Genomic DNA, 22,731 nt, shown 5'->3' with positions numbered 1-22,731 from the left:
GGGGCCAGGGAATGGGGACTTTAAGGGAGAAAGCAGCCTTGCATGTTCCTGGAGAGCGAGATGACCACTGTGTAGGAAGGCAGCAGAGGCTCCAGGGCCCCGATGTTGGAGCTGAGTCTGTCAGACAGGAAATAGCAGATACCTGCTTTTCAAGGGAACTGAAGCTCAAGGTTGGGAGAGCAGATTGTGGGCAAATCCCTTGGGGCTCTTTGAGTCCTTTGGCCAAGTGAGGCATGGACCAGGGCCCTGAGAAAATGTGTCAGTGAGATAGCTGTGGGTCACTTACTTAGAAGAATGTTGGAGAATATAAGAGAGAGCAAGTAAATGCCAGGCCAAAAAAAAAAAGGAAGTAAATGCCAGGCCACTTCAATCCAACAAGTATTTGTTTAAGAAACAAATGTGAGAGAAACGTCAATCAGCTGCCTCCTGCACCCCTCCCTACCGGGGATTGAACCCTCAACCTGGGCATATGCGCTGACCGGGAATCGAACCAGCAACCTTTCGGTGCACAGGAAGATGCTCAACCAACTGAGCCACACTGACCAGAGAAGCCTCTACATCTTTTCCTTCTCTTTCAAGGGTTAATTTTCCTCTCTGTCTCCCTCTCCCTCTCCCTCTCCCTAATTGTTTTCTTCTGCTCCAACTCCACCCTGGTTATTTCTTTGGAAAAATACAATCTGATTTTGAGATAACCAAGTCTAAGGAGAAACTTAGTTTTGCCCTATCTTCCTAGTAGAGACAGACAGACAGACAGACAGACAGACAGACATAGAATAGAATCTTCGGTTGCCTCCCATACGCACCTTAACTGGGAATCTAACCTGCAACCTTTTGGTGTACTGGATGACACTACAAAGAACTGAACCACACCAGTCGGGAGAAACCTAAGCCTTTTGAAAGAAAGAGGCCAAGGAGAAACACTGCATCATGCCCCCTCTCCCCCCAATTTAACTTAGCAACTTCTTGTGTTCTCTGTTTGATAGTTGTTTCAGAGGAAGAAAGGGAGTTCAGAAGGGCATTTGTAGCATCAGGCCTCGACCTTCATGTACTGTTGAGCAAATAGGCATCGTTTGAGCCTCTCAGTGTCTTCCTGTCTCAGACGCCCCACTGTCATTTTGACCATTTATCCCCAACCCCAATTAAGATTAGAGAGAAAGAAAAAAAGAAAAAATTTTAGAAAAAAGATAAAGAAAAAAAAATACCCAAAAGATTAGAGAGAAAGAAGGCTTAACATAGGAGGGGGCTCTGAGACATCTAGTCCAGTGGTTCTTAAGTTTTTAAGAATAGAACCTCAAAAAATGAAAAAATAAAAAGACTAGAACCTTCACCCCCTAACTTCCCCTTCAGTCTTTGCTGGGATTTGCCTGAACCTCTGAGGCCAGATAGTGTGACAATGTCTGCTCTGTTTCACAGGTGAAGCAACTGAGGCTCAGAGAAGGGAAGGAGAAAGTCACATAAGTCACATAAGCTGCAGCTCAAGGCCCTGTCCCCGATTCCTGATGCCCTCTCACTGCACGGGCAGCAACTCTCTCCTCAGGGCCATTCAGTCCCTCCCTAAAGAGTTTCTTCTCAAAGCTGGTCTCCAGGGCTGGGGTGAGCTCAGATTGCCTGGGTTCTGGCTCTGCTGCCACTAATCAGCTAGTGCCCTTCGGCGTGAGTTCTTCAGAAATTTTTTTTAAACATTTTTATAGATTTCAGAGAGGAAGGGAGAGGGAGGGAGAGATAGAAACATCAATGATGAGAGAGAATCACTGACTGGCTGCCTCCTGCATGCCCCTACTGGGGTTCGAGCCCACAACCCGGGCATACGCCCTTGACCGGAAGGAATCAAACCCTGGACACTTCAGTCCGCAGGCCAATGCTCTATCCACTGAGCCAACCCGGCTAGGGTGAGTTCTTCCATTTGAGCTCAGCTGAGTTCCTCTTGTTTCCTCGTCGGTGGGAGGGCAGGGTTTTAGTACTTCCCACACAGGGCTGTGAAGCACCTGACACCTGGTGAACCCTCAGTAACACTGGTCATTACTGCAATGACTGGAGTTTCTCCTCCTCACCCCCCTTCTTCCTGCCTGTTGTCTCTAATCAGTGCCGAGGTGATAAACGCTTCACTGCTCTCCCTCTTCCTGCTTCACCCCCCTCAGTCACTCAGGACCAGCCTTGGGACTCTCCCTCTCATTTGTGTGGCTTCCAAGGAGTCAGAGGAGAGCAGATAAGGACATAAAGCCGAGAACCATCAGATAAGAGAACCTCTGGGGATGTAGGGACCACGTCAGCCTACCAGCTCCTTCAGAACAGGGTTGTGTCTCAAGTTCCACACACAGGGGTGAGCGAGCTTTCACAGGCTTTTGTGGCTCCTACCCCTGTCCACATTAAGCTATTAAGCACCCTGTTTTGGTTTGGGCCCTTCCAGGCACCATGGGAACTTACCGTACATCTCACAATAAGGGGTGGGGGGCTTACCAGTCGACACGGAGAACAAGCATTGCTGTTTGCTCTCGGGTCTTCTGCCCGAGCACACCAGTGTCTGAGACTCGCCTTAGGGTTCTGGCACGGCCAGCCTGTTGGAACTAAGGGTGCTGCTCGGAGGCACAGAAGTCCTCCCCGAGGTCCAGCACTGGAACCGTGGTGCAGAGGGGACATCAGGTGTCATAGTGGGTGGGGGGCGGGGTGCATACTGCACTTCCTCATACTTTAAGGAAACTAAAACCACCCAAGGTAAAGGGAAGACAGGTTGCCACCTGGCAACCCCAGCCCTGAATAAATACAGGATGTGTGTGGGATTACCCGGCACAGGAGTAAGTTACCACAGGTGAGGAATGCAGGCCCACCTGGCCAGGTGGATTTGTAATCACCGTGGCAGCCCTCTGCCCTGGAGCCAGCACCCAGGACTGGTCTCTCCACTTCCGTTTGTATATCCCCTGGCACCTCAGATCTCGCTCAGCTGCCCAAGATCTTTCTGGTTCTACCATGCCCCGCCCTTTCTTTAAGCCCTTCAGTGTGTCCCTACTGCCCACAGGCAAGGGTCTGCAGGGTCTGAAGCCCTGAGGTCAGCATCCAGGACCCTCTGCAGTCCAGCCTTAACCTGCCTCAGCCACCTCCTCCTCAGGCTCCATTCACACCTTTGTGTCACAGCCATCCTGGATTCTCCATCTTCACCTAGACCAGTGATGGGCAACCTTTTGAGCTTGGTGTGTCAAACTTCGCCAAAAAACTGAGCATAACTCGGGTAGTGTGTCACTTTGAGAAAAAACATTATTTCGCAAATGTTTCGTCCTCAGGAGCAGCAAATGTTTCATCCTCGGCATGCGGCCGCGTGTCCTCAGAAATGGCTACGTGTGTCAGTGCTGACACGCGTGTCATAGGTTCGCCATCACTGACCTAGACACTGCTCCCACGGGTGCCTTTGCTTATGCTTTCCCGCCTGCTCTGCTCACCTGCCTTCCCTCCCCTACCTGCTCTCTTTCTGGCCACCATTTGAGGTCCCTCCTGCCCTCCCCCCTCCCCCCCAACTTATTAGCTCTGTGAAGCCCCAGGTGGGGCTGACCTCTCCCTCCCTGCTGCTCCCAGGCCACTTAGCACATCCTAGCGAGGGATGAGGGGTGATTGCTGTGTGCACGCTCACCCAGCTGGCGGCTCCTGGACGCCCAGCCCCCAGTTCTGACCGCCTCTGCTCCCTGACCACCCGGCTCCGTGTGCTCGGTCAGGGTTGGGAGCACGGAGCCGTTCCTCCCTGTGACTCCAGCCCTGCACTTCCACCCACGCTCAGGACCCCTTGCTCCCTGTTCTCCTGTGAGGACTGTGCCTGGAAGGGAAGCCTCCTTTCTCAGTCAGGCCAGGGCATGATCCTTGGGAGCCTGCACAGCCCCTCCCAGGCCTTTCCCCAGAGTTCTCTGCTCCTTGCTGACCAGAGCAGGCCTAGGACACAGCCCTTGGGGAAAATGGAGAGAATCCATTTTAACCCTGTGGTTGTTGATGGTCATAAAACTTTATGGTCCTTTGGACTGACCATCTTTCACGGTCTCACTTTGGATTTTTACTCTAACGACCCTCATTGTTTCTGCTGAGGGAAGGCTGGGAAGGTAAGTAGCTTGCTTGGGTCCCTGATGGCTGGGTGGTGGAGCTGGGGTTGGACAGAGATCGCATGAAGCCTAAGGAATGTCTCTCTTGCCCTCCCTGGGGAACAGCTCCACTCCCACTTGGTGATGCTGTGAATCCCGCAGGTCATGGGGGGTGGGCCTTGCCTTGGGAGCAACAGCCTCAGAACCCTCTGTGAGGCTTGCCCATGATCCTGCTCACAGGTAAATCCTGGCCGGAAAGGCTGGGGCGTGGGGGGCGGTGGGGAAGGTGGGAGAGGTGGCCCAGCTTTTTCAGGCTTTGAAGTTTTTCCATCGGTGCATTGTTGTGAGACGGTTCCAGGCTGCTGGTCTGGGACCCAGTGTGGGCAGGTTTGGAGAGAGCCCGTTGTACCCTCAATGAGTGAAAGTATCTGTCACCATTCCTCAGCAGCTTATCTCTGTCCCTGGGCCAGGCAGTGGGTTCCTAAATGAGACCCAGGTGAATTGGGGTGAAGCAAACGCATGAGCCTGCCCCATTACTGAGGATGGCTGCCTGGGCCTGTGGCCCCACTGGTTTGGTTTTCTATCTTGACCATCTTTTACCATCCACCATCCCGGCCTTCCATTCCCTGCCCAAGTGGTCAGCCTCCAGATTGGTGTGGGTGGGGACGGGGCTCAGGAGGGGCGGGGCTGATCCCGTCCTGCAGCACCCCTGCTTTGAGCTTCCTGACGGGGCGGGAGGGCTGTGGGAGGACTGGGGGTGTCTGTGTCTCACCACTCCCTGTGCTCTGCCCCGTGTGCAGGCGTCTCCTCTGCTGTGTGTTTCCCCCTCTCTGTCCACAGTTCACTCCGTTCCTCCTGGGGAATGTGTCACAGCACTCACAGGTACTCACACGGCTGGTGAATTGTCTCCTGGGACATTACCCTGGGAAATGCCATTTTCTCTGCTGACCCTTAACTTCAGGGCCAGGAGTGGCCACTCGTTAGTGACTTGCCTTTGCCCTGGTACAAGGGTGGTCAGAATGGGCTCCTTTCCCTTTGCAGCCGTGCCATTTGCCTTTCTTCCTTCCTTCTCTCCCTTGCTTCCACCTTTTCTCTTTCTTTCCTTCTAGTGGGGGCCTTTTCCCTTTCCTTGTTAACCCTGTTTGTAGCCACGCCCGCTGATGGAGGAGCTTCTTCTGGGGTCTGCTGCTTACTCTCCACCTGCCTCCTCTTCTGCTCCCTCCACCTCCCAGAGAGAGGAGCGCCGACCCAACCACTGCTGTGACTGCTGCCGCTGCCGCCGCCACCGCCGCCGCCACCCCACCCTGGTAACGTGCACACGCCCCAAGTCAAGCCCAGAGCCCAGGCCCTACAGTCAGGGGGAAGCTGTGTGACCCGCCGTGTGCCGGCCCCGGGCCCTGTGGGCTCCCGGGCAAGGCCGGGGGCTCTGGCGCCTTGCTTGGAAATGCCAGCCTGTTGTGCAGAGGTCTAGGAGACTTTGCCTTCCTGAAATTAAGCCACCGTTGGGCTCCTACTCTGTATGTATATACTTCTGTATCCTGCTTTCTCTTAATTCCATGTCATCACATCTTCCCATGTTATTTCATAGTCTGCATAATCATCACTTCCCGTGCCTTCGCAGTAGTGGAAGCGTGCAGTCCTGCCATCATTCCCTTAGCCACTCTTCTCTGTTAGCAGCATTTAGACCATCCCCACCTTCTCACTAGTGTGAGTAATGCTGTAATGGACATCTTTGGGTCGAAAGCTTACTCTGAGTTTGTGTCTACATTTCGGTTTCTCTAGGCTACGTTTTCAGATACAGAATTATGGGTTCAAAAGCAGCTTACACTTTTTATAGTTCTTACGATAAATGGCCAAATTGTTTTCTGAGAGAAGCCTTTATTTTCTAAAGTGTTTTTCTGCAGAAAGTCCGTGCCGCAGGCCCAGGGAGAGAGACGGGCATCCTGCAGTGGCTCCTGCGGAGCTGGGGTTTAAAAATTCTCTGGGTCCACCTCACCAAGAATCGCCACTTTCAACTGGGGGGTTGGGGCACAAATCCTTCCTTGACTTGCAAAACGTGGCCCTTGTTTAAAACCATTCAAAGGCTTCCTGTGGCCTAAATCAAAGATAACGCCTGAGTATTTTAGCAGAGTACCCAGCTTCCCCCTCCATCTCATCATTTGTCCACCTCCACCTTCATATCTTATTCTGGCTTCCACATTGTGTACTTCTTGCAGTTCCTTAAATGCTCTCTTTTCCCCACAGCCTTTACAAATGCTGCTCTCTCTCCTAGGACTACTAAACGTGGCTACCTTCTTTGAAGCCTTCTCCAGTCCCCTAGGACTAGGTTAGTGTTGTCACCTCCATCCCATCTGTGCTTGGCTCTGTGACTCGCCTTCCCTCCCGCCTCTCCCCTTCCCCGGTAGCTGTGCACCACAAAGCGCTCATCGCTCAGCACCCATGGCAATTGCCTGTTTAACTTGCAACACCTCAAAAGCGGGGCCTGTTTATTTTCCTTTTTTTGTGTCCCTGCTGTTAAACATGAGGTAGAAACTCAATGAATGGCAGGAATGAATATATCAAACACGAAACACAGGACCCTCTGGCCCTCGCTTGCTCTTTCCTTTTCTTGGTAACTGCTTTATTGAGATGTAATCACATACCATAACATTCACTTATTTAAAGTCGATAACTCAGTAGCTTTTAGCATATTTATCTAAACCATAAAATCAAGTTTAGAGTATTTTTATTGAGCCAAAAAGAAACACCTCTTAGCTACAAATCCCTCCATTCCCCACCGCCCTAGGCAACCACTCATCTTTCTGTGTCTGTGGATTTGCCTGTTCTGGATGTTTCGTATAAATGGAATCATAATAAACATGTGATCCTTTGTGACTGACTTCTTTCACCTGGTATGTTTTTAAGGTTCATCCATGTTGTAGCATGTATCTGTAGTTCATTCCTTTTTATGGCTGAATAACATTCCATTGTATGGATGTACCACTTCTGTTTATCCATTCATCTGGTGATGGGCATTTGTATCGCACTTTTTAGCGATTGTGAGTAATGCTGCTATGAACACTGTGGACATATGTTTTCATTTCTCTGGGTCTGTGCCTAGGAGTGGGATTGCTAGATCACATGGTATTTCTTAGTTTATCTAATTGAGGAACTGCCAGACTGCTTTCCACAGCGGCTGCACCATTTTACATTCCTACCAGCAGTGTAGGAGGATTCCATTTTCAGTGGACACACTATTTGCTCTTTCTTATCTTTAGTGTAAATGAAGGCTCTAGAAAAAGGTTTTAATAGCCCTGGAGAGCTATCTGATACTTCTTAAGACATTCCTCCCTGCCACCCAGATCTGCCAGAAGGGGCACTGGGTTTCCACATGATGTGTCTGAAGGTGGCTTCTTTCTTCTTTCCTCTCCTCTCAGGAGCCTGGCCTTTAGGCCTGTGCCAGGCCTCCCACCTCAGGTCTCCTCACTCTCGCCCAGGCCAGCATGCCTGACCAAGCTCAGGCTCCTGTTCTCTCTGTTCTGGCCGTTGTTGGTTCTGCTTGACCAACTCTTCCACCCACTATCAGGATTGTATGCCCAGTGATAAAAGGCTTCTCTGTGAACTTAGGACGGGGGGACTGCCGTCCTGTCCAGCTGTGGAAATGCCATATAGTTTTTGACCTTTCTTCTTTCCTCTTGTCCTCTCCCTCTGTTAAGAGGAGCTGGTTGCCCTAGAAGGAAGGGATAAGTATAGCTCTTTTTTAAAAAAAATGTTACTGTTGATAGTATTAAGGATAACTATAACTCTTTTTTTTAAATATATTTTATTAATTTCTACAGAGAGGAAGGGAGAGGGACAGAGAGCCAGAAACATCGATCAGCTGCCTCCTGCACACCCCCAACTGGGGATGTGCCCGCACCAAGGTACATGCCCTTGACCAGAATCGAACCTGGGACCCTTCAGTTCACAGGCCGACACTCTATCCACTGAGCCAAACCAGTTAGGGCGATAACTATAACTCTTATCTACCAATGTAAAGAAGCCTGCACATTAGCCCGGCTGGTGTTGCTCAGTGGTTGAGCGTTGACCCATGAACCAAGAGGTCACTTGGTTTGATGTCCAGTCAGGGCACATGCCTGGGTTGTGGGTTTGATCCCCAGTCAATTATGATTCTCTGTCATCATTGATGTTTCTGTCTCCCTATCCCTCCCTCTAAAAAAAAAAAAAGAATAAAAAAGTATTTTTGAAGAAGAAGAAGCAGCCTGCACTTCTAAAAGCCCCGTCTTTCAGAAGGACACCTGCACCCAGTGCACCCGCTCCTCTTCACCGAGGGGGCTTCCGGGCACTTCAGTCTCTAAAGGCCTCTCTTTCCTCTGCTGCTACAAACACTCGAATCCTGTGAGTCACAGGTCAACTCACTTGAGGCTTACTCCTTTGAAGAAATTACCCCTCCAGAGAAGCAGGATTTGGGAGGAACTGAAAGTTGATTGGGAAGGACACACACAAACATGAGAGGAGTTGTCTCCAGTCTCTGGGAGACATTTTTAATCAATTTATTTATTTATTGATTTTTTACAGAGAGGCAGAGGGAGAGATAGTTAGAAACATCGATGAGAGAGAAATATCGATCAGCTGCCTCCTGCACACCCCCTCACTGGGGATGTGCCCGCAACCAAGGTACATGCCCTTGACCAGAATTGAACCTGGGACCTTTCAGTTCGAAGGCCGACGCTCTATCCACTGAGCCAAACTGGTTTAGGCTGGGAGACATTTTTAGATATACATATATTTTTTATTGATTTCAGAGAGGAAGGGAGGGAGAGATAGAAACATCAGTGATGAGAGAGAATCATTGATTGTCTGCCTCCTCCACGCCCCCTACTGGGGATTGAGCCCGAAACCCCAGGGTGTGCCCTTGACTGGAATCTAACCCGGAACCCTTTAGTCCCCAGGCCGAAGCTCTGTTCGCTGAGCCAAACCAGCTAGGGCAACATTTTGAAAGGTCTGACTATTCAAGGTGAATGGGAAAACCTCTGCTGTAATAATGATAGTATCCGACATTTGTTGCCAGGCACTGTGCAAAGGCCTTTAATGTATTGTCTCATTGAATACATCCCACCTGTTGTCATCTCCATGACCAAGTGAGGAAATCGAGGCCCAGATGCCCATAGCTAATAAGCGAAGAAGATGGCATTCCTGGGGTAAAAATGCATTGTCTGTCACAACATCTTGACTTGGCCAAACCGATAAATGTTTACTTGAGTGAGTGACGTAGCCGGTGCACTGAGTAAATGTGCCCTGTGAGGAGGGGCAGGAATGAAGGCAGGGTGCCTTCCTACCTCCTGCAGCGGAATGGGCACCTGCAGTTAGTGGTGGGGGTTGGTAGACTTGCCAGGGCCTGTCTTTCTTAACAAGAAAGTTACCCATGTTATTACAGCATTCCACCCGAAGAGGCCTGGAACGGACATTGCTGTAATCCCCGGGGCGGAGGAGGAAGACACATGCTTGCCTCCTCTGTCCCTCTGCTGCTCTGGTGTTCCCAGGGCTCACACTTGCAAAAAATACCCTGCTATTCCCCCTCCCCCAGGATCACGCAGGTGAGGCCCGGCTGGGAAGAAGGACGGGAGAAGCGACGTGTAGTTCAGGTTATTTTGGAAAACTGCCTGAGTAGTTTTCAGTGTGGACCACACACTGGAGCGCCTTACTCAGGGGAAGGAACTATTGCATCACGCGTTGGCCAGGGGCAGAACCGGGTCTTCTCGTTAGGGTTCTTCTCCATTATGCTGGGAACTTGGCTCCAGGGGGGCCTGTTTGTTGCTCCAAATTACCAGTTTCTGGGAGAGGAAAAATCCTTAGTGTCGTCTCATTGAAGCATCTGCTTAGATCAGACAGTAGTGACCAGGAGGCCAGATCCTGTGGTTCAGACATGACCACCAGGAGTAATGCAGCCCCCCTGTGGGTCAGCTGCACAGGTGTGAAAAGGCTTTGTTGAAACACTGCCCTTTCCCTGGTTGGGAAAAGTGCTCAATGGGGATGAATTGTGTTTGAAAATATTGAGTGAACTCTTTTAGGGTCTTCATGGAGCCAGAGGAGCAAGATGGAAAGCACCAGGTATGGGCCTCTCTCCCCATCACCAGAAGGTAGAAGGTGTGGGAGGAATGCGGTAGATCTGGGTCAGAATGAAAGTGGTTACAAGATTGTCGAGATGATTAAGTGACAGGGCATGCAGGTAAAACACTTACCCTTTGCCTGGTATACCATATCCGCCCCGCCCTCCCCCCTCCATGAATGTTAGCAATGTATTGTTCTAGTAGTAATTATTACAACAGCTTCGTAGTTTTCCCATGCAAGTTCTCAACTCCGAACTTCTTTCTGCCTCATGGCGTACACAGAATTAACGGAAGGCATGACTCAGGTGGTGGGACAGTCGGAGAAACAGTGTGTGCCTTTCATGGGTCACAGCTTTCTCTTTTCACCGAGTGTGGTTAGAAAGCTTTGTCATGGGCTGAAGAAAGGAGCTCTTGTGGAAGATGTTTCCTTAATGGAGATAGTGTTCTCGTGGGTGCTTTGTCTGACTTCCTGGTACTTACTTTTCGTAAGTGGTTGGTTTCCCTGAGGCTGGGCGGCTGTGGTGAGGTCTGCCCGCTCTGCGCTCACAGGTCGCCTCCTGGCACACATTTCCAAGTCCTCTTGGGAGCCTGGAGAGAGGTGTGAGCATCCTACTTCTGAGACTGGGTACCCTCTGCAGGCCCTTCTGGGGTACATTTTTCCCCAAAGCAGAGGCCCTGATCTTGTTTATCCCGAGAGATAGGGAAAGAGCATAAAGTGAGGGTTCCAGGGTTTTCGGCTCTAGCCCCAGGGGTGTCATTTGTGTGGCCTTAGTTTCTTCAAGGTGTGATGGGGAGGGTTCCGGTCAGGATGAGCACGTGTGCCTGGAGGGCTTGTGAACTGCTAAATGTAAGGGTGGCAGTGTCGATGCTTGTTACTGTCCTTACTAACCCTGGGCCATGGGCGTTGGTAAGAGCAGAGACTCATGCTGGTGACTCTAAGGGGGCCCTTTGGTTGGAGCTTCCCAGCAAGGAATGCCCTGACATTGTATGTTGAAACCCACCCATCGGTCTACTCACCCATTCATCCATTCATCCACCCACCCACCTATCATCCATCCAGCCAGCCAGCAGTTATTTATTGAGCTCTTATTATATATGCCAAGCAGTGTTCAAGGCACTGGGTGAATAAATAGTAAACAGTTCCAGCCTTCACTGAGCATGCTTTCGAGTGTGTGTGTGTGTGGTGGGGGGGGGGGGGGTGAAATAAACAAGATAAATAAATAAAATACGAAGTACCTTTTCACGAACAGACTTGGTGCTTTGAGACCCAGTGGTTGGCAGGTGTTGTCTGAAGCAGGTGTTGTCTTCTCTCTCATATGCCCTGTTTCTGTTGTGTGTACCACACTGCTTCCCAGCAGACATTCTGAGCACCATGAGGGCAGAGATTGGGTTGGGTTTGCCATATTTCTCTGTGCCTAGTTTAGGGACAGACACCTGGTAGGCACGCAATGTGGTTATCAATCACAGTCAACCATATAAAGAGGGTAGAAGTAAAAAGTCCCACAGGTACCCATTTCCTGAATGTCTTTGCTGGAATTAATCTACATATAGTATATAAATAAGTGACGTATGTTTAAATGCCTCTTCACTTAACAATACTGTTTTGAAGATCATTTCCTTTTAGAGAGTTCATATTTTTAAAAATAACTCTATCCCATTAAATGGATGTACCATCATTTATTTGACCAGTTCCCTAGTGATGCTTATGTTATTGTTTGCAATCTTTTTTAAAAAAAAAATATTTTTATTGATTTCAGAGAGGAAGGGAGAGGGGAGAGAGAGAGATAGAAACATCAATGATGAGAGAGAATCATTGATCAGCTGCCTCCTGCACACCCCCTACTAGGGATTGAGCCCGAAACCTGGGCATGTGCCCTTGACCAGAATCCAACCCAAGGACCCTTCAGTCTGCAGGCTAACACTCTATCCACTGAGCCAATCCAGCTAGGGCTGTTTGCAATCTTTTGCTGTGATGAACACTCCATGGGGAATAATGTTCATATGTCATTTGCACATTTGTCAAAGTCCTTACGGCATCTAATATCACTCCTTTTGTTTCTGCCCTAGGCTGGAGAATCCACGTTCAATCGTGCTAAGCTCCTCAACGTTGGCTTTCAAGAGGCCTTGAAGGACTATGACTACAACTGCTTCGTGTTCAGCGACGTGGACCTCATCCCAATGGATGACCGGAACACCTACAGGTGTTTTTCCCAGCCACGGCACATTTCTGTGGCAATGGATAAGTTTGGATTTAGGTAAGAGCTGTTCACCAGAGTCTATAGGAAACATGTTCCTCTCTGATATGACAACTAGGAGATGCAGTTTCTGCAGCCAGGAGAGCCTCTATGCTCTGGGGAAGAGTGCCTCCGCTGTGTAATAATTCTTTCCATCCTCCCTTGCTGAGGGCATGAGGTCTGTGAGATAAATATAGGGTTGTTGTAAAGTCCTTCCCCCAGATCAAAGGTATTCAGGCCCTGAACTTGCTGTCTTGGGGGGAGGGATTTAGCTGTAAAAGTCACTCTCTGCCCCCCACCTTCCCTCCCACCCTCCCTGTTTGTGTGTCGTCTTTTTTTTTTTTTTTTTTAATATATATTTTATTGATTTTTTACAGAGAGGAAGGGAGAGGAATAGAGAGTTAGAAACATCGATGAGAGAGAAACATCAATCAGCTGCCTCCTGCACACCCCCCACTGGGGATGTACCCGCAACCAAGGTACATGCCCTTGACCGGAATCGAACCCGGGACCTTTCAGTCCGCAGGCCGACGCTCTATCCACTGAGCCAAACCGGTTTCAGCGTGTGTCGTCTTTTTTATATACACGGGCTTATACCCTGACCCCTCTTTAATTCCGCCCTTGAAGCATGGTGGGGATCACCTAGTTCTTTTCCATAGCACCATGTCTATTTTCCCAGAACCTCTTAGGCTTGGGGGATGGGACAGAAGGTAAGAGAAAGCAGCAGAGACAGCAAAACTAGATCTTGTCAGCTCAGCTGGTACTTCCCCTAGAAGTGGCTAAGAATCCATCTCTATAAAAACACTCATTATCAAAAAACATTATTGGCGTGGCCACCTCGGGTTCAAACCCTTACATTGCAAGTGCAGACTGTACTGAGGAAAGCAAAAGGTGTCTGGCTGACTTGGCACCTCAGTGATGGTAGCTTATTACACACAGATGACCTTCGATTCATTGAAGCAGGTCCCCAGGGAGCTTGCTTGTGGATACTTGTGGTCAGAATTCAGAATTCCTAAATGGATTTGAAAATGATAATTGCCTTTTTTTTTTTTTTTTTAGGTTTTGTTTTTCTTGGGTTCTATATGGTTTGGCTGACTTTTCTCTTGAAATCTGAGTTAGCGTTTTTTCTTAATTTGTGTGATAAGTTTTGGTTTCTCTAGATTCCAGTAAGAGCCTGAGTGTGGTTTGGAACTGCACACAGGGCTGAGAAAAAAACCTCACAGCCTTTAAAGGACCCCCAGAAGGCCTTTGCATGGCCTCTGGACATGTCCTCATTCTGATTCTTAACATTTCTCATCCGTGCTTCCTCTGTATTCCTCAGGAGGCCACAATTCATAACCATTGAAACATTGAAGTACAAAAAGGTTTGGAGGGATGAGAGCCCAGATGCCCTGCTGCTTGAAAATGTGTCAAAATAGATTCACCATTATACATACTGCTCAGTCAGGATATGGTAGAAATTTCCAAGAAAATTTTCAGGAATGCTATCTTTTTTTTTTTTTTTTTATCAGAAAATTTACCCGTTTTATTGATGCGTCACAATCGCTCTATATTTTACCCTGTTATGTAGAAAATACTGAAAATACAAGCTACTTTGTAAAACCAAAGACAAGCATAGAGTCCAAAGATAAACTATGTTTTACACAATGAACCCTCCCCCGCCCCCCCACCCGACGTTATTGGTAAATTTTAAATATCTATTTATTTTGTGAAAATGATTATTTTACATACTCCCTAAGTACATCTGCATTATAAACAGGCATTCTCAGAAACTGTTTCTAGAGGCTTGTTGTAAAAGGAAGTGCACAACCAGAAAAGGGAGAAAGCAGAAAAAGTTTAAACCACACACAATAACTAGCATATAAAGTACATTTAATAAAGTTGGAATTTCATTGCAATATCAAGGAATCAAACTGGAAATACTAACATTATATATACTGTACATATAATGTACTGCTACATGTAGTGAGATTATTTCTTCAAGCCGAATCAAAACCACACATTAAATAAGTTTAGCAACTATTCTGATGATGAATGCTGCACCATTCATCAGTTAAAAACAAAATCAAAATAGGAAGCAGGCTTGAGCCATTCCTGTCAGTGAGAAGCAATTTTTATTTCCTAACTGAAAACAAACCATCCTGACCAGTGGGTGTTTGCATAATAATGATGACTAAAACACACATCACTGCACTTGCCTGACTGAGGGCAGTCAAACTTAGCTCCTATCCTGGGGGATGGTGGATGGCAGAAATGCTATTTTTTTTTTTTTTTTAAGATTTTTTTAGAGGGAGAGAGCGAGAAACATCGATGAGCTGCCTCCTTCATGCCCCTTACTGGGGATCGAACCCACAACCCAGATATGTACCCTGACCAGAATTGAACCCGCGACACTTTGGTGCGTGGGATGATGCTCAACCCACTGAGCACGCCGGCCAGGACCACAAATGCTATCTTGACTATTGGAATCAGTCAGTTTCCAAGCCAGTAAACCTTTGGAAGAATGAAAGCTGGTCTGGTAGATGGGATGGGCACGTTACAGCGTGGGCACAGGGAGACCCTAGAACAACCTCAGATTCCAGGACTTCCTGGATGAGGACTTCCCGTGCAGGAGCAGATTCCTGTCGGTGCAGAACTGGGCTTATGCTTATGTAACCGACTGATTTTCTACATCACCACAGAAGCCACACAATATTTTTAGAAAGAAGATTCTATTTTTTGACACCTGTGTCTTCTCTAAGATAATCTGAGTCTACTATAAAAACAAAACAAAGAAAGCCCTCGTAAGTCTCCAGTTATAAAGTTCCAGAGAATAGCAATAACTTTAGGAGTGTTTGTTTTGAGCAAGTTTTATTTCGAGAAAGTCAAAACTTACTAACCACTGGTCCTCTGTGTGTGTGTGTGTGTTGTGTTTTCTTTTTTTTCCCCCCAGCTTACCTTATGTTCAGTTTTTTGGAGGTGTGTCTGCCCTAAGTAAACAACAGTTTCTTACCATCAATGGATTTCCTAATAATTACTGGGGCTGGGGAGGTGAAGATGACGACATTTTCAACAGGTAATGGTCACAACTTAGATCTCCTTCTTCTCTGTCTCCCTTCACTTCTAGTTTTTCAATCAATGCTTGATTATTCTACAAGGCTTTGACCCTCAGGCAGAATGCAGTCCCCACTCAGCCCAGGGTCTTACGTGTGCCCAGCTATAGACACTGTACATGCTGAAGATGTCTTTAGGAAAATTAGCTACTGCTATTTAAAGCAAAAATTTTTAAGTTTATTGATTTTTAGAGAGAGAGGGGAAGAGAGAAACATTGATTTATTGTTCCACTTATTTATACATTCATTGGTTGTTTCTTGTATGTGCCCTGACTGGGGATCAAGCCCACAACCTTGGCGCATAGGGATGATACTCTAACCAGCTGGGTTACCCAGCCAGGGCAGCTTCTGTGATTTTTGCATTAGCCTTGGAAAATGTAAAATGAGAACCAAGTGAAGGAGTGTACTTTGATGCATACCACGTGCCATTTTGTCCTGAAGGAGTAAACATGGGTCCTTCAGCCCTAGCTGGTTTGGCTCAGTGGATAGAGCATGGACTGTGGACTGAAGGGTCCCAGGTTCGGTTCCCGTCAAGGGCACATGCCCAGGTTGCAAGCTCAATCCCCATTAGGGGGCATGCAGGAGGCAATTGATCAATGATTCTCTCATCACTGATGTTTCTCTCTCTCCCTTCCCCTTCCTCTCTGAAATCAATAAAAATGTATTAAAAAACAAACAAAAACAAGTGTCCTTTGTAAAAATTCAGCATCTCATTGTGGTCATGTTTGAGTATGAAACAAGTTTCTTTGGACAGGATCCCACGTTCTTCACAGAATCTTGGTACCGTTTTATTTATTTAACTTTTTGGGCTATTTTTAACATACACAAAAGAGGACAGAGTGGTGTGATGGCTGCTGTGTACCCGCTGGCCCCAGCAACCATCATTTCACAGCCAACCCCCAGCACCCACACCTTGGGCTCCCTGGGAGTTGGTAAACCTTTATCATGTAGCTTGTCATTGCAGATGGTATAAAATCACCTGCCAGTAGCATTTGAAACCACATTCTGCCCAGTTCTCCCCGGCGGTGGAGGCTTCAACCCTGCCAGCTGTGGATTAAAAGCACCTACTCCCCCTGGGAGCCAGTCTGAACTTGTCTCTGAGTTTGATGTCAGAATACACCCTGGTGCCTTCCTGGATTGCAGAACACTAATTTGATCAGTTAACCGAAGGTGTCTCTCAGAGCACCACCCAAGTCATTCAAGGTTAACTTTCTGTGAGAACTTGGCGTAGGCCCGAGTCTTTAATACAGGCCTTGAAGAACACTTGAGTTTTCAAGTATGCAGCTAGAAATGTCCGCTGCATGCGAGCACTGCGCCAGGTGGGCCCAATCGGGAAGACACTGAATTCATGGACATGGAGTCCAGACAGAAACAAACTTGCTCCCACAGTACCACAGCTGAGCAGACACTGGGCTGATGTGACAACAGAGACCTGAGTGGTCAAAACGGTTGGGGGACGTGGGGCCCGGAGCACACAGTACCAGCATCCTAGGCTGGAGGGACTAGAAGGGTGAGTGGTTTGTGGAGCAGCTTTCTTGGGAAGTAAAGGACCTAACTCTTCCTATACACCTACTCACTGTGTGCCAGGTCCTGGGGGCAAAGGCCAGCAACCTTTCAAGTCATCCAGGAGCACTGCCTCTTAACTTCTCTATTCCTGCTTTGGTTTTGGTCCTCATTCCTTTCCCCTAGACCCGTGGTCGGCAAACTCATTAGTTCAACAGAGCCAAATATCAACAGTACAACGATTGAAATTTCTTTTGAGAGCCAAATTTTTTAAACTTCTCCTAACTCCACTTCTTCAAAATAGACTCGCCCAGGCCGTGGTATTTTGTGGAAGAGCCACACTCAAGGGGCCAAAGAGCCGCATGTGGCTCGCGAGCCGCAGTTTGCCGACCACGGCCCTAGACCTACACACAGAACCTTCCACTCGGTTCTGGCTGCCCCATAGTCTTATTCCCGACTCCCCGTTTTTATGCTGCTTATCAGAGAGATGTCTCCTTGGCTAAAAACCTTTGGGAAACACTGCGTATTACATCCTTTTCTGACACTGGCCCGGTTCACTGGGTTGCTTGAAGCTTTGAGAAGGCCGCCATGATTTAGCCTTTGCCCATCTTTCCAGCCTCATCCCCAGCCACTTCCAACCCCAGATCCTTTCACAGTCCCCGAGGCTTGTGTTGCTCCTGAGGGGCCCGTGTTTGCTCTCCCTGCCTGCCTTTGCCTGTGCTTTCCTGGCCGCCCAAACGGCTCTGGCCGATGCCATTCATCTTCACGACTTGGCTCTGCCCGCTGTTGCTCGATGATGATGATTTGTCCCTTTGCTCTTTGCAGATTAGTTTTTAAAGGTATGTCTATATCTCGTCCGAACGCTGTGGTTGGCAAGTGTCGGATGATTCGCCACTCGCGAGACAAGAAAAATGAACCCAATCCTCAGAGGTGTGTTCTATGTTTGTTTATATTCCTTCCTCCCTCTCTAGGATGGGGCAGAAATGAGGCTCTGGGGAGGGCTCAGTCCAAAGGGGGAAAGCAACAAAATGCAAACGTTTAATGCTTTTTTTTTCTTAAGATTTTTGTTTTGACACCAACCTCTTGCTCTTTTTTTGTCCTTGTAGGTTTGACCGAATTGCACACACGAAGGAGACAATGCTGTCTGATGGTTTGAACACACTGACTTATAAGGTGTTGGACATAGAGAGAAACCCGCTATATACCAAAATCACAGTGGACGTCGGGACACCGAGCTAGCATTTCGCTACCCTGATAAAGAGACCTGAAAATGGCCGGGGACCTCTGCTGTGTCCCTGCCAGCGTGCTGGGCTGGTCCCTCCTTCTTACCAATCCGCGTGATAGCCCCCTCCGCTCATCATTTACATGCCATTCCGGCTGACCAGAACAAGTGGGATATTTGGCCCCCAGCTTGACGCGGCATGTGACTTCTTAGCTCTACGAGGTGTTTGTATGTATAGAAACTGGCAGCCTCGGGGGGTTCTCAGCATGTTCACAGTGTCACCCCAAAGAATCAGAGTGTATACAGCCCCAAGTTTGGTGACTGTGGGACTCGTTCCCAGTGGTAAACTGCAAATTTGTTGTGAAATAGGTAAGAATTTTGTTTTAAATCGTGTATTCTTATTACTTTATGCAAAATTGGAGAGTGCTGCTGAAATTGGATTGGTGTGATATTTTTTGGTTGTCATATTTTAAGCAGAAAAACTGTTAACAGCCATATTCTCATTTTATGCCCCCCGCCCCCCTTTTAGTGCTATACAACTGTTCCAATCACTGTGTGTATCTCTTCTTAGCAAAAGAGTTTTTAAACGTGAGCCTCAGACCTTTTGCCCTGCTAACGTGTGAATTCCAAGGCAACTTTAGCCACCAGAGCAAAATCCTTGGGTGTTCTCACATTCAGTGGCCTTTCTCCACATTGCCTGATTTCTGAATGTAAAACTTTTTAAAAAGAGCAGATTGCAGTTTGTAGCATTTTAAAGACCAAATCAAATTCTGATTACTGATCTAGCTTGATTTTGTGTTGATCCAGGTTTTCATGGCTGTTGAGTGTCCAAACATGGCGATTGATTTTTCTGAGTATGCTATGTAAACTTGAATTTCCTATGTATTTTAATGTGGTGTTTTACATGTGAGGAAGGGACTGAGCATTTTTTTAGGGGCGGGGCAGGGGGCGATGCTATATGCTGTAGTGGCCATGAGCAGGCCTCTGATTTAGCTGGCTGGCCAGGTGTCGTGAAGAGCAAAATCACCTTTGGGTCCTTTGAGGAGGCAAGGCCCCCCCTGGACCTCTGCAGGAAGGCAGAATCCTTGGCCTGCCAGGCAGTGCTCCCCATCTCTTTACCCTCCCCAGGTGGGCAGGGCAGAGGGAATCTCTACCACCTCCTTGGACTGACACCCAGCACCTCCCACCAGGGCCCTCGGCTGTGGGGTTGTAAATGACAGCAGTCAGAACTGTTTACTGGCCCTTAGCCTGGGGAGGTGGAGGGAACCTCGGTTCTGGCCCCCTTGGACCCAGAGGCTGCCTCCCTCAGGTTTGGCCCCACACTGCCTGTCCCACCTTGCAGGACCGGTTCTCCTTCTCCCTCCCCCCTGCCTCCCTCCCCTTTTTTGTTCCTTTGCTTTTTGCCTGTTCCTTTGCTTTTTGCCTGTTCTCTATAACTTGCCTGTGGCACTCAGGGTCAAATTCACTATTCATTCTCCAGCATGAATGTGCCTTTTAATTAGAAACATAGAAATTCAGCTGAACCCACTCACACTCCCCCACGACCACTCTGGTGCCTAAAGCCTCCCTTTCCCCCCTCGGGTCTCTAGCAGGTGCTCCCCACTCCTGGGAGGCTGACCCACAGGGCTGTCTTCTCCAAACCCGCCTCTGCTGGGAGAGGCTTCGATGCCTGGGGTGAGATGCACGAGGCAGTTTCAACTCTGGGCTCAGGGCCTGAGACTCGGCTGTTTAATCCCAGGCTTGACCTTTCAGCTGGTGGCCGCTCAGACCTCCTGGGAACCAGCCCTCCGTGTGGAGGCTGAGTTGGTGTCCGGCGCCAGCCTTACCTGTGCCTTTATTGCTTTGAGCATCTCAGATGCTAACTTGGTTCTTTTTCCAGAAGCCTTTGATTAAAATTTATGTTCCACTGCACAAGCTTTGGGGCTATGCGAAGAGTATTCCTTCTGCCAACCCCCTGCTCCTTAACAGAGATGTTAATAAAATTCAGAACAACTGCACTGAGAAGGAGTTTGGGGAAATGCAAAGAATGAAGGCCTCTCTTTCTGACCCCAGATCCTGACTTTTCCAAAGTGCCTTAAAAGAAAGGAGACAAATACCGTGGGAAGTAACTTCTTTGTTACTTACTGTACTCTTTTTTAAAAAAAAAAAAAGTCTTTTTTTTTTTCCTTTTTTTTAAAAAAATATTTTCTTCCATGTTACATTGGAATATTCAAGTATGTGGTTCATTCTCAGAACCAAGGGAAATCCTGCGTCATCTGTTCCTCCTTCGCTGACCTGCCGGTGCTCTCACGGGCGCCACCTGAGCCCAAGGTTAGGCCTGGAGGCCTGCCTGGTTCATGAGATGCTGTAGGTCCTGTTTCCTCCCTGGGGAGTTCAGGGCAAGAGGGTTCAGGGGCATTTCCTTTACCTGGAAGTTGTCACCATGAAGTAGTCATGTTCTGTGCCTTTGTTTCTGTCCTTCCCATTGCTGGTGACCCTGTGAAGTGGCTTTTGGAGAAGATCAGAGGGCAGAGGTGGCCCGGGAGGGTAAAGGAAATGCGGTCTGGCTCTCAGCCTGGGCAGGGTCTCCGCTGACCTCAGGGCTGGCCATGGGGTGCCCCACACAGCCAGGACAGAGCTGTCCTGTCCTGGAGACCTGTTATGCTGTGTGTTTTAATTTCCTATGTGTGCAAATGTATGTATTGACTATTGTGAGTGGGAGGGGGGAATGTCTGACTTTGATGTTCAAAACAGAACTGTATTTTTGCCTTTAAAATCCAGTAATATAACACGAATAAATGTCCCTATCTTTGTAACTGCTGGTGGTTTCTCTTCTGATTGAAAGGTTTGGACTCTGCCAGAGCTGGTGGCAATGGTGGGGCTACCTGCTGGGAGGATTTGAGGTCTGCCTTCTGTGCCTCCCTGGTTCAGGGTGTCATGGCTGGGGGCTTGGGTAGCAGCATCCCCACACACTACCCAGGAAGCACACAGCTGGGTTACACACACCTCCCTGGAATCAGCTGATAAGAAAAAAACTCCGAGATGTTCTAAATTAAGTTACAGCGGCCTGAGAGGGAGAGAAAGAGACGGAACTGTTAGTCTGTTAATGGCTGCAGGCCAGCTCATGAAGGACATCTCAGCCCTAGCCGGTTTGGCTCAGTGGATAGAATGTGGGCCTGTGGACCAAAGGGTCCTGGGTTTGATTCTAGTCAAGTGCATGTACCTTGGTTGCAGGCTCCTCCCCAGCCTGGGCCCTGGTCAGGGCTCTTGCAGGAGGCAACCAATCGATGTGTTTCTCTCACATTGACGTTTCTCTCGGTCTTTCCCTCTCTCTTCCACTCTCCCTAAAAATCAATGGAAAAATATGCTTGGGTGAGGATTAACAAAAATAAATAAATAAACACAATCTTTTTTTTAAAAGCGCATATAATAAAACCCTAAAATACAAATAGGCGAAACGACCAGTCGCTATAACGTGCACTGACCACCAGGGGGCAGACGCTCAGTGCAGGAGCTGCCACCTGGTGGTCAGTGTGCTCCCACAGGGGGAGCACTACTCAGCCAGAAGCCAGGCTCAAGGCTGGCGAGTGCAGCGGCGGTGGAGGGAGCCTCTCCCGCCTCCTTGGCAGCGTTAAGGACCCCTTGGGGATGTCCGACTGCTGGCCTAAGGTGGCAGTCGGACATCCCCTGGGGGGTGTCCCATATTGTGAGAGGGCACAGGCAGGGCTGAGGGGCCCCCCACCCCCTCCCCAGTGCACGAATGTTTGCACCAGGTCTCTAGTAAATAAATAAATAAAAGACATCTCACATTCCTGTTTTGCCTGTTGGAATTGTGGATTAATTTCCAGGTGGCTAGATCCACAGATTATTTTAGCCAGACACCTAACTCCAGGAGTCCCCATTTGCTTGCGTGTGGGCTTTCTGGACCTCTGCCCACAGCCACTCCACTGGTGCAGACATTTCTTTATTCGACTCTGCTGCCCCAGAGCTGGCCCTGCTTCACTTTCTCCCACCCCTTTGCCTGTAACTCATGTAAATCCTTTCAGACTACTTCTTTCTTCCTTTTCCCCTGACTCGATGTATTAAACCGGTTGCAAAACTCTGGGATGACGGACATACCACTTTTCCTACCTGGCCATGCTGCTGGTGGTTTAGACTCCATGCCCCAAGACCAGTCTTTTGGTTAGCATTTTTGGCTCAATAAAACCTTTTTTTTTAAATTTCTTTATTGATTAAGGTATCACATATTTGCCCTCATCCCCCCATTCCCATCCCAAACCCCTCTCCACGTATGCCCCCACCCCTTGTTGTCCGTGACCACTGGTTAGGCTTATATGCATGCATACAAGTCCTTTGGTTGATCTCTCCCCCTTTTCCCCACCCTCCCCTACCTTCCCTCTGAGGTTTGACAGTCTTATCGATGCTTCCCTGTCTCCGGGTCTGATTTTGTTCATCAGTTTATGTTGTTCATAATAAAACCTTATTTTTTAAAAAAGACTTCAATCATGGAAGTTAAATATAGCCATTTCCTCATCTGAACCTCATTTTCTTTATAAT

At 48.4% G+C, this 22,731-nt stretch overlaps 1 protein-coding gene across 1 annotated transcript in view; it reads left to right on the top strand.

Moving 5' to 3' along the window:
* B4GALT1 (beta-1,4-galactosyltransferase 1) overlaps positions 1–20,990 on the top strand; it is a 45,190-nt gene extending 24,200 nt beyond the window's left edge. The window contains exons 3-6 of the mRNA XM_008141990.3: positions 12,212–12,399; positions 15,311–15,433; positions 17,799–17,903; positions 18,080–20,990. Of these exons, the coding sequence (XP_008140212.2) occupies positions 12,212–12,399; positions 15,311–15,433; positions 17,799–17,903; positions 18,080–18,212 (549 nt within the window). The 3' untranslated portion in view covers positions 18,213–20,990. The remainder of the gene's footprint in view (positions 1–12,211; positions 12,400–15,310; positions 15,434–17,798; positions 17,904–18,079) is intronic.
* Positions 20,991–22,731: the final 1,741 nt, after the last annotated feature.

This window comes from Eptesicus fuscus, chromosome 15, assembly GCF_027574615.1.
Source record: "Eptesicus fuscus isolate TK198812 chromosome 15, DD_ASM_mEF_20220401, whole genome shotgun sequence".
Taxonomy (NCBI): Eukaryota; Metazoa; Chordata; class Mammalia; order Chiroptera; family Vespertilionidae; genus Eptesicus; species Eptesicus fuscus.
The sequence above is the reverse complement of the archived record's forward strand: the minus strand, read 5'-3'. Positions and strand labels throughout refer to the sequence as shown.